At 32.7% G+C, this 13,178-nt stretch overlaps 1 protein-coding gene across 1 annotated transcript; it reads left to right on the forward strand.

Annotated features, from left to right (window-relative positions):
- The first annotated feature begins 1,113 nt into the window (after positions 1-1,113).
- LOC144563875 (uncharacterized) lies at positions 1,114-1,785 on the forward strand. The gene has a single exon (XM_078313341.1). The coding sequence runs from the start codon at positions 1,114-1,116 to the stop codon at positions 1,783-1,785; it is 672 nt and encodes a 223-aa protein (XP_078169467.1).
- Positions 1,786-13,178: the final 11,393 nt, after the last annotated feature.

The raw sequence follows: 13,178 nt of genomic DNA on the forward strand, positions 1-13,178 counted from the left end.
AAAACACCTTCAAAAATTATGAAAATTTACCGACATGCACTCTTGACTTCATAGAACAAGAATGCATGTCGGTAAATTTTCATAATTTTTGAAGGTGTTTTGATATATTAATCAGAGGTGCAAATTTGGGCTCAGAAGCACTCTTTCAGCAGTTCGGGCAATTTTTGAGAGCTGATATCTCACGATTTGTTTTGAAATTTTGTATGAAACTTCACAGTCTTATTCTATGAAGTCAACAATGCATGTCGGTAAATTTTTATGATTTTTGAAGGTGTTTTGATATGTTAACCAGAGGTGCAAAGTTGGACTCAGAAACACTCTTTCAGCAGTTCGGGCAATTTTTGAGAGCCGATATCTCACGATCTGTTTTGAGATTTTGTATGAAACATCACAGTCTTATTCTATGAAGTCAATAATGCATGTCGGTAAATTTTCAAGATTTTGGAAGGTGTTTTGATATGTTAACTAGAGATGCAAAGTTGGGCTCAGAAACACTCTTTCAGCAGTTCGGGCAATTTTTGAGAGCCAATATCTCACGATCTATTTTGAGATTTTGTATGAAACTTCACAGTCTTATTCTATGAAGTCAACAATGCATGTCGATAAATTTTCATGATCTTTTAAGGTGTTTTGATATGTTAATCAGAGCTCCAAAGTTGGGCTTAAAAAAAAAAAAAAAAAAAAAAATTTCAAACCGTAAGGAAATCTTACGGTTTGAATTTTTAATTAAAACCGTAAAATTTCCTTATGGTTTGGGCAAAAATATAATTTTGCCAAACTTCTGGTTATTTATAATAAAATATTAATAAATTTGGGTATTTTAAAAAAACTCGGCCATAAATGTTTTACATTTCTGCAAAATTTTGTTTGATTATTTTATATCATATTTGAATGACACGAATAATAAGAATAATAAAACACGGACATCAATGGTCCCAAGGTCCCAAGGTCTGGTCGATTACAATGCTACGATGCATATCCACGGACATCAATGGTCCCAAGGTCTGGTCGACACAGGGCTCATTCTTCTGGAATGATCTGCACAAAATCAAACATGTTTTCTTATGGAGCACAACCTGGCATATAGGAAACGGCAGGATCATCTCGTATTGGATGGACTCATGGATTGTACCAACCCTTGCAGTCACAACCCGGGGCTTGCAAAATAGGAGCATATCCCTAAGAGAAGCTACCTTACAAGCATTTCCAGAAACTGCTAACATCGTGCTAGGCGAAGGGCATGACCAAATAATTTGGAGGTGGTGCTCAAGTGGAATTTACTCGGCCAAGTCAATCTACCATATTCTGATAACGGCTGGTAAATTACAATGGCGCCATCATTCCACTTGGACAATCAAAATGCCGTCAACAGTGAGGATTTTTGCATTCTTACTTCTCAAGGGTAAAATTCTTACTCATGATGTCATGCAGACAAGGGGTATGAACTGTGAACTTGGATGTACACTCTGCAACAACTGCACACTAGAGACAGCTATGCACCTATTTTTCCAATGCTCATACTCGGTGACTTACTGGAATGAAATTTCAAGGCTCCTAGGGGGTCACATAATGAAACATAGGGATACGGTGCAGAACACATATGAGTTTTCGGCAAGAAGCAGAGGCACAATGCGGGAAAAAACATGGGGTGTACTGTTCTGGGCCGCATGCTGGTTACTGTGGAAGGAGCGGAACAGTAGGATCTTTGAAAGAAAAGAGAAGCCGCCGGTACTGGTGGCTCAAAGGGCAGTACAGGAGGGGTTCCTATGGCTTAAGCACTGCTAATGGTAGATTTTAGAATACAGAGCGATGTAATAATAGATGTCAGATTGTTTTGATAAAAACTGTTGTTCAACTGATAGCCTCTATCAGTATTTCAAAAAAAAAATAAGAATAATAAAACGCAGCATCAATGCAACACGATGCATAAATTTAAATAGTTGAAAAATAAAATAATCTACAGAAAGTTTTCAATAAGCTGCAAATTCGAAAAAATATATTAAATACCAAAAATTTCAAATAATACGACAATGTACAAAATTATAACGATTCAATAATATTAAAAAATTGAAATAGACTATAGTTAACTAAGCTATTCTGCAAATTGTTTAAGCAATATTTAAAAATACATGAAGCAATTCAGAAAATAAACTTTCAACATGGAGAGTTCACAAATTGAATAGAATACTGTTCCAATATTTTCTAAAGTCTATTCCATAATATAACCAATTTTTTTGAGATAGAACGATAGAGGTCACATAAAGACATTCCTTCCGAGCTTCAAACTCACGACCTCATACAAAAACGGTGTTGTACTTTGCTACTAGATCAAAAGTTGGTTCTCATAATAATATAATCAAACTAAATATCTTAAATACAACAAATAAAATTTAGTTTCAGACAATTAGAATTTCACAAGATTTTTTTTAAGGAAAATCCACCGCTACGTCCTCCCTTTCAGCTGACTGCATAAGGTAAATATTATTTCAAATTGTAAAAATGAGAAAATTATGGAAAAAATAATGTACATATATTTTAAGTGACGTGTAATAAAAATTACCGAATTTATGGGAATTTATAGAGAAGAAATAACAAAAACATTGCGGTTCCTATCTATATTAAATTCAATACAATGTATATTTTTTTTAGGATCAAACCTCAAAAGAGAAACAGAAGACATCAAAATGGAAGCAAACCATATTCAATAGTGGACTTGTATTATTGGAAAATGAAACGAGATTTATGAGAAGAAAAAAAGCATCTCAAACAGATATACACGTTTAAAGTATAAAAATACTAATTGAATATACAATTCAAAAAAAAATTATAGTTTAAAGGGTCTGAGTGAAACATGTGGTTAAATTTTTAGCATTATAATCTCTAATAAAAATATATGTGGCGTGTATGATGTTGCTTCTGGTGTTGCGGTAAATAGTCAATTAATATTGGGCCTTAACACATAATACCACACGACAAAATTCACCGAAGATTAACGCCATATCCGGACTTTACTCGAGACGCAATTTGAGGGTAGAAACGAATTGTTTTGACTTGTAGTGTTCTTAGTTGGTTATTTTTTTGTATATTTGTAGTTTTTTTTATGTTGTTACAAATTATTATAAAAGACTAGGGCTGCAAACAAACCGAACCAAATCGAATTGGGTCTAGTTCGAATTCGAAATTATTTCGAACCGAATCAAGTTCGAAATTGATATAGATTTCGAACCTAACCAGCCAATTTGAATTCGGTTCGATATAATTCGAACTAATTCGATTTGATTCGAAATTAATTCGAAATTGAGTCGGATCCAAACCATTATTTGAGTTCGGATCCAAAAAATATTTAAATCCAAACCCATTTTTTGAGTCCAGACCCATTATTTGAGTTCAAAAGTGCATATGACTAAACCCACTGCTTTCCGTCTTCTTTTATAGTCACTCCAGCGCCTACTGACTATTATTTCATAGATGTGGGACTAAATTCCGGTTTCTAAGTTTTGAGGCGCCCCACGCCGAGTATTAACTCATTTATTTCCGTTTTGGGCTTTTGCCAATGACAGCGACTCATGCTTCATTATTTAATTAATAGACGTCATGAGCAAATCAGTTCTCTATGAGCTCGAGTTTGGTTACAAACAAGCAACACAATAATAGGGCACTTTCAGGAGTAACACGTGTCCCTGATTAGAAATGGAGCGTACGTGAAGGTGATTTTCTGGAAACTTTGTTCTACACCAACATTGGGCGGATCTGGTTCGGACGCGAATCGAGAATCAACTAGAGTGTAGAGGATTTTCGGTTCCGCAGAGTTGGTCGTGGGAGCAGAACATTTCGAACCTAAATTTTTTTCGAACCGAACCAATTCGAACCTGCCATGGTTCGAATTCGAATTGAATTAATTTCGAATCGAACTGATTTGAATTAATTTCGAACCGAACTACTTTCGAATTGAATTTTTTTTCGAACTTTTTCGAATCGAACTCGAATCGAATCACAAATCTCGAATTTTTTGTGCACCCCTATAAAAGACTATTGTATTTGATTTTGATACATATTTGAGTATCAGATCAAGTATGTTTTAATATCACTACTTTTAAAAAAAAAATAGAAACGAATTCGTATCATCTGAGATACTCAAACTTTGAGCGACTTTATAAAAATTCTCAACCGTTTAAATCCGTTCTACACGAATCTCAAAGCACACATAATACTGATCCCTACATCACCCCCGAATAGGCACCGGACACGTTGGTCACGCAAAAGTTTGAGACTTTACTGCGTGGGCCCCATGGCCCCCACACACCGAGTATGTGTACGATGTCCCTTCTCAATTTTTAATGATGAAACGAGTCACTCCAACTCTCTGTAACCGTACATGTTACCTGTTACGCACTTACGCTTGTGGGTTGTAGGGTTTTTGAAACAGAAAATATCAAGTTAGCAATAATTTTAAGAAAATTTTATGGAGTCTTAGCTAACGTAATATCAGTTGTCGTTTCAGTCTATATAATACTAATTTTAAAATTTATTGAATCGATTTCAAATAGTAAATTCAAATCATTCAAACCGATCTACTTTATTAATTGTGTGTTTACATCAAAATTTATAATTTTTCAAATTTATTTAGTATCAAGTCAAGAGGTCAAATGTGTGAGTTTTTAAGTTAATTTTAATACATTCATTTTTCAACGTTTTTACCGCTTGATTTGATACTAAAATAACTCAAAAACATAAAAAAATTTGTATCTAAACGCATCACTCATAAAGTAAATTAGTTTGAACGCTTTGGATTAGTCATTTGAAGTATATTCAATTGATTTTGAAGTTAGTGTCATATGACACCGATGTTATACTAGCCGAACTCAATTTTATGCAGTGAGTTTTTGTTCCATTATTATTAATGCAAAAAATTAAATACTTAAACATTACAATGTAACAACTAATAAGGAGTCCGGCTAATATGACATGGGTGTCACGTGACACTAACTTCAAAATTGAATGAATAGACTTCAAACGACTAATTCAAACCATTCAAACCAATTTACTTTATGAGTGATGTGTTTACATGCAATTTTTTTTTTATATTTTCGAGTTATTTTAATATCAAATCAAGCGGTAAAAATGTTGAAAAATGAATGTATTAAAATTAACTTAAAAACTCACACATTTGACTGCTTGATTTAGTACCAAATAAATTCAAAAAGTTATAAATTTTTACATGTAAACGCACAACTAATAAAGTAGCTAGATCGGTTTGAACGGTTTGAATTCACCGTTTGAAGTCAATTTAATAAGTTTTGAAGTTAATATTAGATAAACTGAAATGACATTGATATTATACTAGCGAGACTTACTAATAAGCCAATAGCGAGACTCACTAATAAGCCAATGGCACATAGAACATTTTTGTAATGAATTTTGCGAATATATTGTACATTAAAAACTAAAAAGTATCAAGTAATGTAAATATGTTTTGTCTGTTATCACATGACATATTAAATATAATAGTTGAAATTAAATATCATAAATAAATATAAGGAAAAACTATGTTCGGTATGCAAGCTCTGTGACGGACTTAACAAAAAGTATCTTGTAATGGCAGGAACCGTTTTTTAAGTCTCAATTTAACCAAAAATTGTCATAATTAGTGTTATTCTATATGTAATATACACCTCCACCAATCCTCAACTAGTTCCCCAGTTATCATAACTGAAAAGATCATTCCAGAACAGAGAACCCAATTTCAGTAATCGAACAATAGCAATCCAGAGCTACTGGCGGTGTTTATCAATAAGGATTTGACTACGAGTTCGAATTCGATGAGGTACAACATCTCCTACAGTGAAATTTGAACCATTGACACTAATTTAAAGGAAGGGAGAATTTCATATATATCCCTCAAAAGTTTCAATATTACGTATTTATCCCTCCAAAATCAATAATTACATATTTATCCTTGAAAATTGTACAAACTCACATATTTGTCCAATCTAACTCTATAACATATCAATTATCTCCAAAAATAATTAAATAATATTTTTTTAAACTTTAAAATTTATTTTACAATATTAAGTAATAATAGATTGACCATTGTACCCTTCAGTCTCTTTAGTCCGCCTGAGTTCTCTTCTCTATAAGGCACCAAACCTCCCCCGCCACTCGCTCCAATTGTGCCAAATCACAGATTTATCCCTGCCTTCCCTAGTCGCCTCCCCTCTCACAGATTTCTGCCGCCTCTTGCTACTTTAATTTTCCATTTTTGTTCGGAGAGAGGCGGGAGGTTTGATGCCTTAGAGAGAAGATAACTTAGACGGACAAAAACGAAGAGCATAATAGTCAACATATTTTTTAATTAATACTGTAAATTAAATAATTTTTTTAAGTTTTAAAAATATTATTTAATTATTTTTGGAGATATTTGATATGTAGAGTTAGATTGGACAAATATGTGAGTTTGTATGATTTTCAAGAATAAATATGTAATTATTGATTTTGGAGGGATAAATATGTAATATTGAAACTTTTGAGGGATATACATGAAATTGCCCCTTAAAGGAACTACGTGCATTCTAGGTAGGAAAATAAAATATCGACCCGATTTTGAGTAACTCTACGAAATGTACTAATGCAGAGGATACTCACTCCTGTAAATAATTTTGTAGAACTTAATTGTTTTATTGAGTTTTTTACTAGTAATAAGAATTAGTTATGACATGTAATAAGAATCAGGTTGTGTGAGTTATAAGAGAAATATTCAAGAGGGGATTGAAGCCTTCAACAGGTTATTGTGCTGAGTGCTGAATACTATATAAAAATTCTAGACTAATATCTCAGGAACCTAAAAGTCACAAAAAAGTAATTTCTGAAATATACTTCAATAGCAATTGAGTAATCTTTTAGGATAGAACACCTGCAATAGAACATTAATGTGCCTTTAGTTATATTAACTAAACAAAGAGATTAGATCCTTTGAACTAAAAGAAAGGGCTTAATGAAGGGTAAAAACTTCGCCTATCTTTCTCTCATAACATAATTTATTTATTTCGGTTTTTAGTTTGTACGGAATTTACTCTTCAAACGTACACGGTTCTCTCTCTTTCGAATGATCAGTGGTGATCAGTAAATAGTGGTGATCAGTAAATAGAGCTGGCTGGCATTATTTAGTGCTTTTTATTATTATTGAAGAATCACTATTTAGTTTTCTCAAGACTCTGTCGCAACATGCATACACATTCAACTTTTTTAGGACAGAGCCATCTTTGCTTTCATCCAAATTTCCAAGTTAATTTGTGTCCATTTTGTTACGGTCAACAACAAAAAAACACGCGTGTTTTTTTGCAATAAAATGTTGTATCGGTTTTCATTCACTTTTCTTTTGCATATTTCTCAGTTTGTGAGTACCGAGGATCCTTTGAATATTTGTTCCCGGAGATTTGTTTGATGAGCACAGAGATGTGAGATTGGATATTGATGAAATGAGCTATGGAGTTCATTTTGTTTGGATTAGTACGTTTTACATTTTTTTTTTCGTAAAACTTGTAAACAACTTTGTATATATTTGAAATTAATGCTTGGTATAAGCGTGTTGAAAATGGATTAATTGAACTGTAATATAATTAGTTAAATAATAAATTTTCCAGTCTGCAAAGAGCAACAAATACCAGCTCATGTTTAGTACGTATATAATGCCAGTAAATTTAACTGACACAACTCATGATTGGAACTTTATCATATTGAAATCCCTATGTTTTAATACTTTTTTATACAATAAATCTGTGAAGTCCCTATAATTTACTTGTGGTAAGATCTCATGCATATATAATGTGTTTGATGAAATTTATGATAGAAAAATAGATTTATTGTTGTATATGTTGAAAATAATTAGATAGTTAGAGGGTAAAAATGTAAAATAAGAATAAGGGTAGAATTGTAAATAAAATAGTTATAGGTGCACAGGATGTTACCGTTATTACTAACGGTAAAATAGCCTCAAAGAGAGTATAAATATCGATATATCATATTGTAAAAAGATTACAACAAAAAATATACAATATAATTCCATCATTTCTGCTTCTTCTCTGTTACTAAAAAATTAACATGGTATCAGAGCAGTTCTGAAAAAACCGATAGCAATATCCAATAACCCGATAAAACTCCAAGCTTCCGTGTTTTACTGGTAAACCTGGTAACTACAAACCAATATCCAATTCTGATTCAATATCAGAAAAATACTGAAAAAATCAGATTCATACAAAAGCTGAAATTAGCCATCCTAAACCCCAAATCAGTTCCATAAATACCAACAAAATTCCAAGATCTGTTTTTTATCAGATCTATACATAAAAAAATCAGTATCTGCAATACCAGGAAAAGACTGAGTCGTGACCAGAAAAACCAGAAAAAACAATAGAGCAAAATCCAACAAAGTCAAAAATCCAAGAGCCACAGTAGCCTCCATAATCCAACAAATGGAACCCGAAAAATGCATCAATTGCAAGAAAGAAGGCCACGGACTTGATCAGTGTTGGTTTCTTCATCCTCATCTCCGACCGCAATGGTGGAAAGAGAAGGGCGGAGTGGATTGGCCGAATAATCCTAAGGGGGAGAGAAGGGATATCACTATCTCTAGTGCGGCGCAAGCCCTTCAACGAAATGAAGAGATGAGTTGTGTTGAATCGGATCCGCCAATTTCTTCAAATAACGGGTCCGCCAAAATTGAGTCCGCAGGTTTTGGAGCTGCTGCCTCCACAAATTCAGAAATCTTCAAACTAATCTCCAAATTAATTTCTTCCCTCAGCGGTTTTTTGAACAGCCCAAAATCAGGTTCTTTTAATTCAAAAAGTTTATTAGAAGCCCAAGGCCCAAATCAAATGAAATATGTAATACCAAATAGAAGGGTGGAAAGAGGTCCAAACAGATCTGAAACCGAAATTGGTGAAACAAAACCAGAAAAATACACATATTTAGGAAATCTAAATCAAAATTACTCCCAAGGTAATCTTGATTGGATTTTAGACTCCGGTGCAACTGATCACATGACCGGAAATAAAGATTTATTGCAAAATTATAAAAAAGGAAAAGGTGGAGAATTTGTCTATGTTGCAAATGGTGAAAAAATGGAAATTTGTGGTTATGGCTCTATTATTGTTTTTCTAAAAGAAATTAAAAATGTCATGTATGTAAAAAATTGTACCGCCAACTTATTATCTATGGGCAAACTTTCAAAAGAACTAAATTGTGAAATTATTTTTTCACCTCAAAATGTATTTTTCCAAGATATAATATCCAAGATGATGATTGGTGAAGGTGTTTTCAAAAATGGATTATATTTTTTATATAGCCAAAAATATAATTTCAACACCCAAGCACAAGACATGGGACACTTATGGCATAGAAGAATTGGGCATCCTTCCGATAGAACCTTAAAATATATTTTTGAATTTTCTAATTTAGATTGTAGTAATTGTGAAGTATGCAAACTAGCTAAGCATACAAGACTCCCTTTTGTAAGCTCAAATTCAAAAAGTAATCATATATTCGAACTTGTTCATTCCGATGTTTGGGGACCCGCTCCCGTAAACTCTTATAATGATTTCAAATATTTTGTTACTTTTATAGACGATTTTTCACGATTAACATACTTATATTTATTAAAAAATAAAAGCGAAGTTTTTTCTCATTTCCAAGATTTTTCAAATTTAATTGAAAATCAATACAATACTAGAATTAAAATCCTTAGAACCGATAATGGAACGGAATTTGTAAATCAAAATTTTTCAAATTTCTTGAAACAAAAGGGAATCATACATCAAACAACATGTGTTTATACTCCTCAACAAAATGGGATTTCCGAAAGAAAAAATCGTCACTTACTTGAAATGACAAGAGCACTTATGTTTCAATCCAATGTTCCAAAAATTTATTGGTCGGATGCCGTTCTCACCGCAACTTATTTGATAAATAGGTTGCCAAGTGTTGTTTTAAAAAATAAAAGTCCATTAGAAATTATTTACCAAAGAAAAATATTTTTTAATCACCTAAGAATTTTCGGATGTACATGTTATGTACACCAAAATAAAAGAGATAAACTAGACCATACTTCTATAAAAACTATTTTTTTAGGATATTCATCTCAAAAAAAGGGTTATAAATGTTATGATCCTATAAATAAAAAACTTTATATTTCTAGAGATGTAACATTTTTTGAAAATGAGCCATATTTTAAAAATAAAGATGAGATTGATAATCAAATTATCACAAATGACTTTGTCATTCCCATGTCTACTAATCAAATTATTAAGCAAAGAATTGTAGGAAATGACGAAGAAGAAGTAGAAGAAGGAGAAGGAGAAGAAGAAAATAATAATACTCCTCAAAGTGGAGCCGAGGAAGAAGAAAATGAAAATATTGAAGAAGGCGAAAATATTGAAGAACAACCTAGAAGGAGGTCAACTCGTCATAGACAACCATCAACAAGGTTACGAGATTTCGTAACCTATAAGGTTCAATATCCTATTGAAAATTTTATTTCATATAAAAATATTTCAAAAAACCACCGTACATTTCTTAGTTCAATATCTAAAATAGAAGAACCAAGAAATTTTGAGGAAGCCATTAACCAACCGGTGTGGTATAAGGCTATGGAAGAAGAGCTTCAAGCCTTAGAAAAAAATGACACATGGACCATTGTACCATTACCAAAAAATAAAAAACCCGTGGGATGCAAATGGATTTATAAAATAAAATATCAAAGCGATGGATCCATAGAACGGTATAAGGCCCAGCTAGTTGCCAAAGGGTACACCCAAACATATGGTATTGATTACCAAGAGACCTTTGCTCCGGTTGCAAAGATGAATACCATAAGAATTTTGTTTTCAATAGCGGTAAATAATGGGTGGAACTTATGTCAAATGGATGTTAAAAATGCATTTCTTCAAGGAACACTTGAAGAAGAGGTTTATATGACTCTACCACCGGGTCATATAAAAGAAAAAAATACTAACCTTGTTTGTAGGTTAAATAAGTCAATTTATGGACTTAAACAATCGCCAAGGGCATGGTATGGAAAACTCTCTCAATATTTAATTTTTCTCGGTTTTAAAATAAGCCAATCCGATACATCACTATTTTCAAAACATGAAAATAATGATACAACTATTGTTCTTGTGTATGTTGATGACATAATTATTACCGGAAATAATTATGAAAAAATTGACAATGTTAAAAAACATTTAAAAGAAAAATTTGAAATAAAGGACCTTGGTAGACTTAAATATTTTTTAGGAATTGAAATAGCTCATTCTATCAAGGGATTATTTATCTCACAAAGAAAATATGCCATTGACCTTCTAAAAGAAACGGGAAAATTAGGATCCAAACCGGCCTCAACACCAATTGATAGCAATTGTAAATTGAATTCCGAAGAAGGGGAACCATTGGAAGATATCAATCAATTCCAACGACTTGTAGGTAAGTTGATTTACTTAACGGTAACTAGGCCGGATATATCATTTGCCGTAAGCCAAATTAGCAAATTTATGCACGCACCAAGGAAACCTCACTTGGATGCCATAGATAGAATTTTGAGATACTTGAAAAAATCACCCGGAAAGGGTATATGGATGAAAAATAATAAATCTAATGAAGTGTGTGGCTATTCCGATGCAGATTGGGCCGGAAGCTTTGATAGAAAATCAACAACCGGCTATTGCACATTTGTAGGCGGAAATTTAGTCACATGGAAAAGCAAGAAGCAAAATGTCGTGGCTCGATCAAGTGCGGAAGCAGAATATCGTGCCATGGCATCCACCGCAAGCGAACTCACGTGGATAAAACAATTGCTTGAAGAATTGAACTTCAAAATTGATAAACCAATGAATATGTTTTGCGATAACAATGCGGCAAGACACATTGCTTCAAATGCCGTATTTCATGAAAGAACAAAGCATATCGAAGTTGATTGCCATTTCATAAGAGAAAAAGTCCAATCGAAGGAAATTGAAACCCCTTACGTAAAGAGCCAAGACCAATTAGCCGATGTCTTCACCAAGGGTCTCATTCCGAGGGCATTTGAAGAAATAACAAGCAAGCTAGGATTAATCGACATTTATAATCCTAGCTTGAGGGGGAGTGTTGAAAATAATTAGATAGTTAGAGGGTAAAAATGTAAAATAAGAATAAGGGTAGAATTGTAAATAAAATAGTTATAGGTGCATAGGATGTTACCGTTATTACTAACGGTAAAATAGCCTCAAAGAGAGTATAAATATCGATATATCATATTGTAAAAAGATTACAACAAAAAATATACAATATAATTCCATCATTTCTGCTTCTTCTCTGTTACTAAAAAATTAACAGTATATATGTGATTCTAGGCCGGACAGAGGGTTCAACCTAATGTCCTTTATGTTCTTGATCAGTTGATCCTAAGATATTTTATTATTATTTTATATAATTAAGCTAATGGTTTGTAACGCTGGAATTTACTTATATGAAAAATAAGATCAAATCAGAAATAACCTTTACTTCATGCTACTATTTTAGATTTCGTGCTATTATTACCTAATTTATTTGATTAAAAATGAAATGGTAATAACATAATTTTTGACAACTAAAAAGTAAAAGCTCATTGGCACCAGCCTGAACGAATGCTACCCATTTTGTAATTGCTCCTTGGAACAAAATCAAAGATGTTAACATGTATCGCATTTTGTAATTGCTCCCATTTTGTGTACAGTAGCTATTGGATTAGTTGCAACAACAACGTTGTTGTTGCAACTAATCCAATAGCTACTGTACACACATCAGATAATGCATTTTTTTATAGGTATTATTATGGCCATTATTGCTCATATTACCCCTCCACCGGAAGAGTTTATATATAAAATATATCAGTGGACAATAACAAGAGAGCAATAATTCAACCCCTGGGTTTATGTTGCAAGAAAAGTGAGGGTCCCAATGGATTCGGTTCTGTCATATGGCAAACAATTCATATAACATGCGTATTAGCGCGTCAGCAGTGTCACTGCCGAAGCAATAATTTTGGACTGCTATTTTCTTTATTTGATCACATTCGATCATTGTAGCACGACCTAACCTTTTTAATATAGTTGATAGATGCGTTTTATCTTTAATAAAATTAATCAGTACTGACACATACACAAATCATC

The sequence above is a fragment of the Carex rostrata genome, chromosome 13, assembly GCF_964058835.1.
Source record: "Carex rostrata chromosome 13, lpCarRost1.2, whole genome shotgun sequence".
NCBI classification, from domain to species: domain Eukaryota; kingdom Viridiplantae; phylum Streptophyta; class Magnoliopsida; order Poales; family Cyperaceae; genus Carex; species Carex rostrata.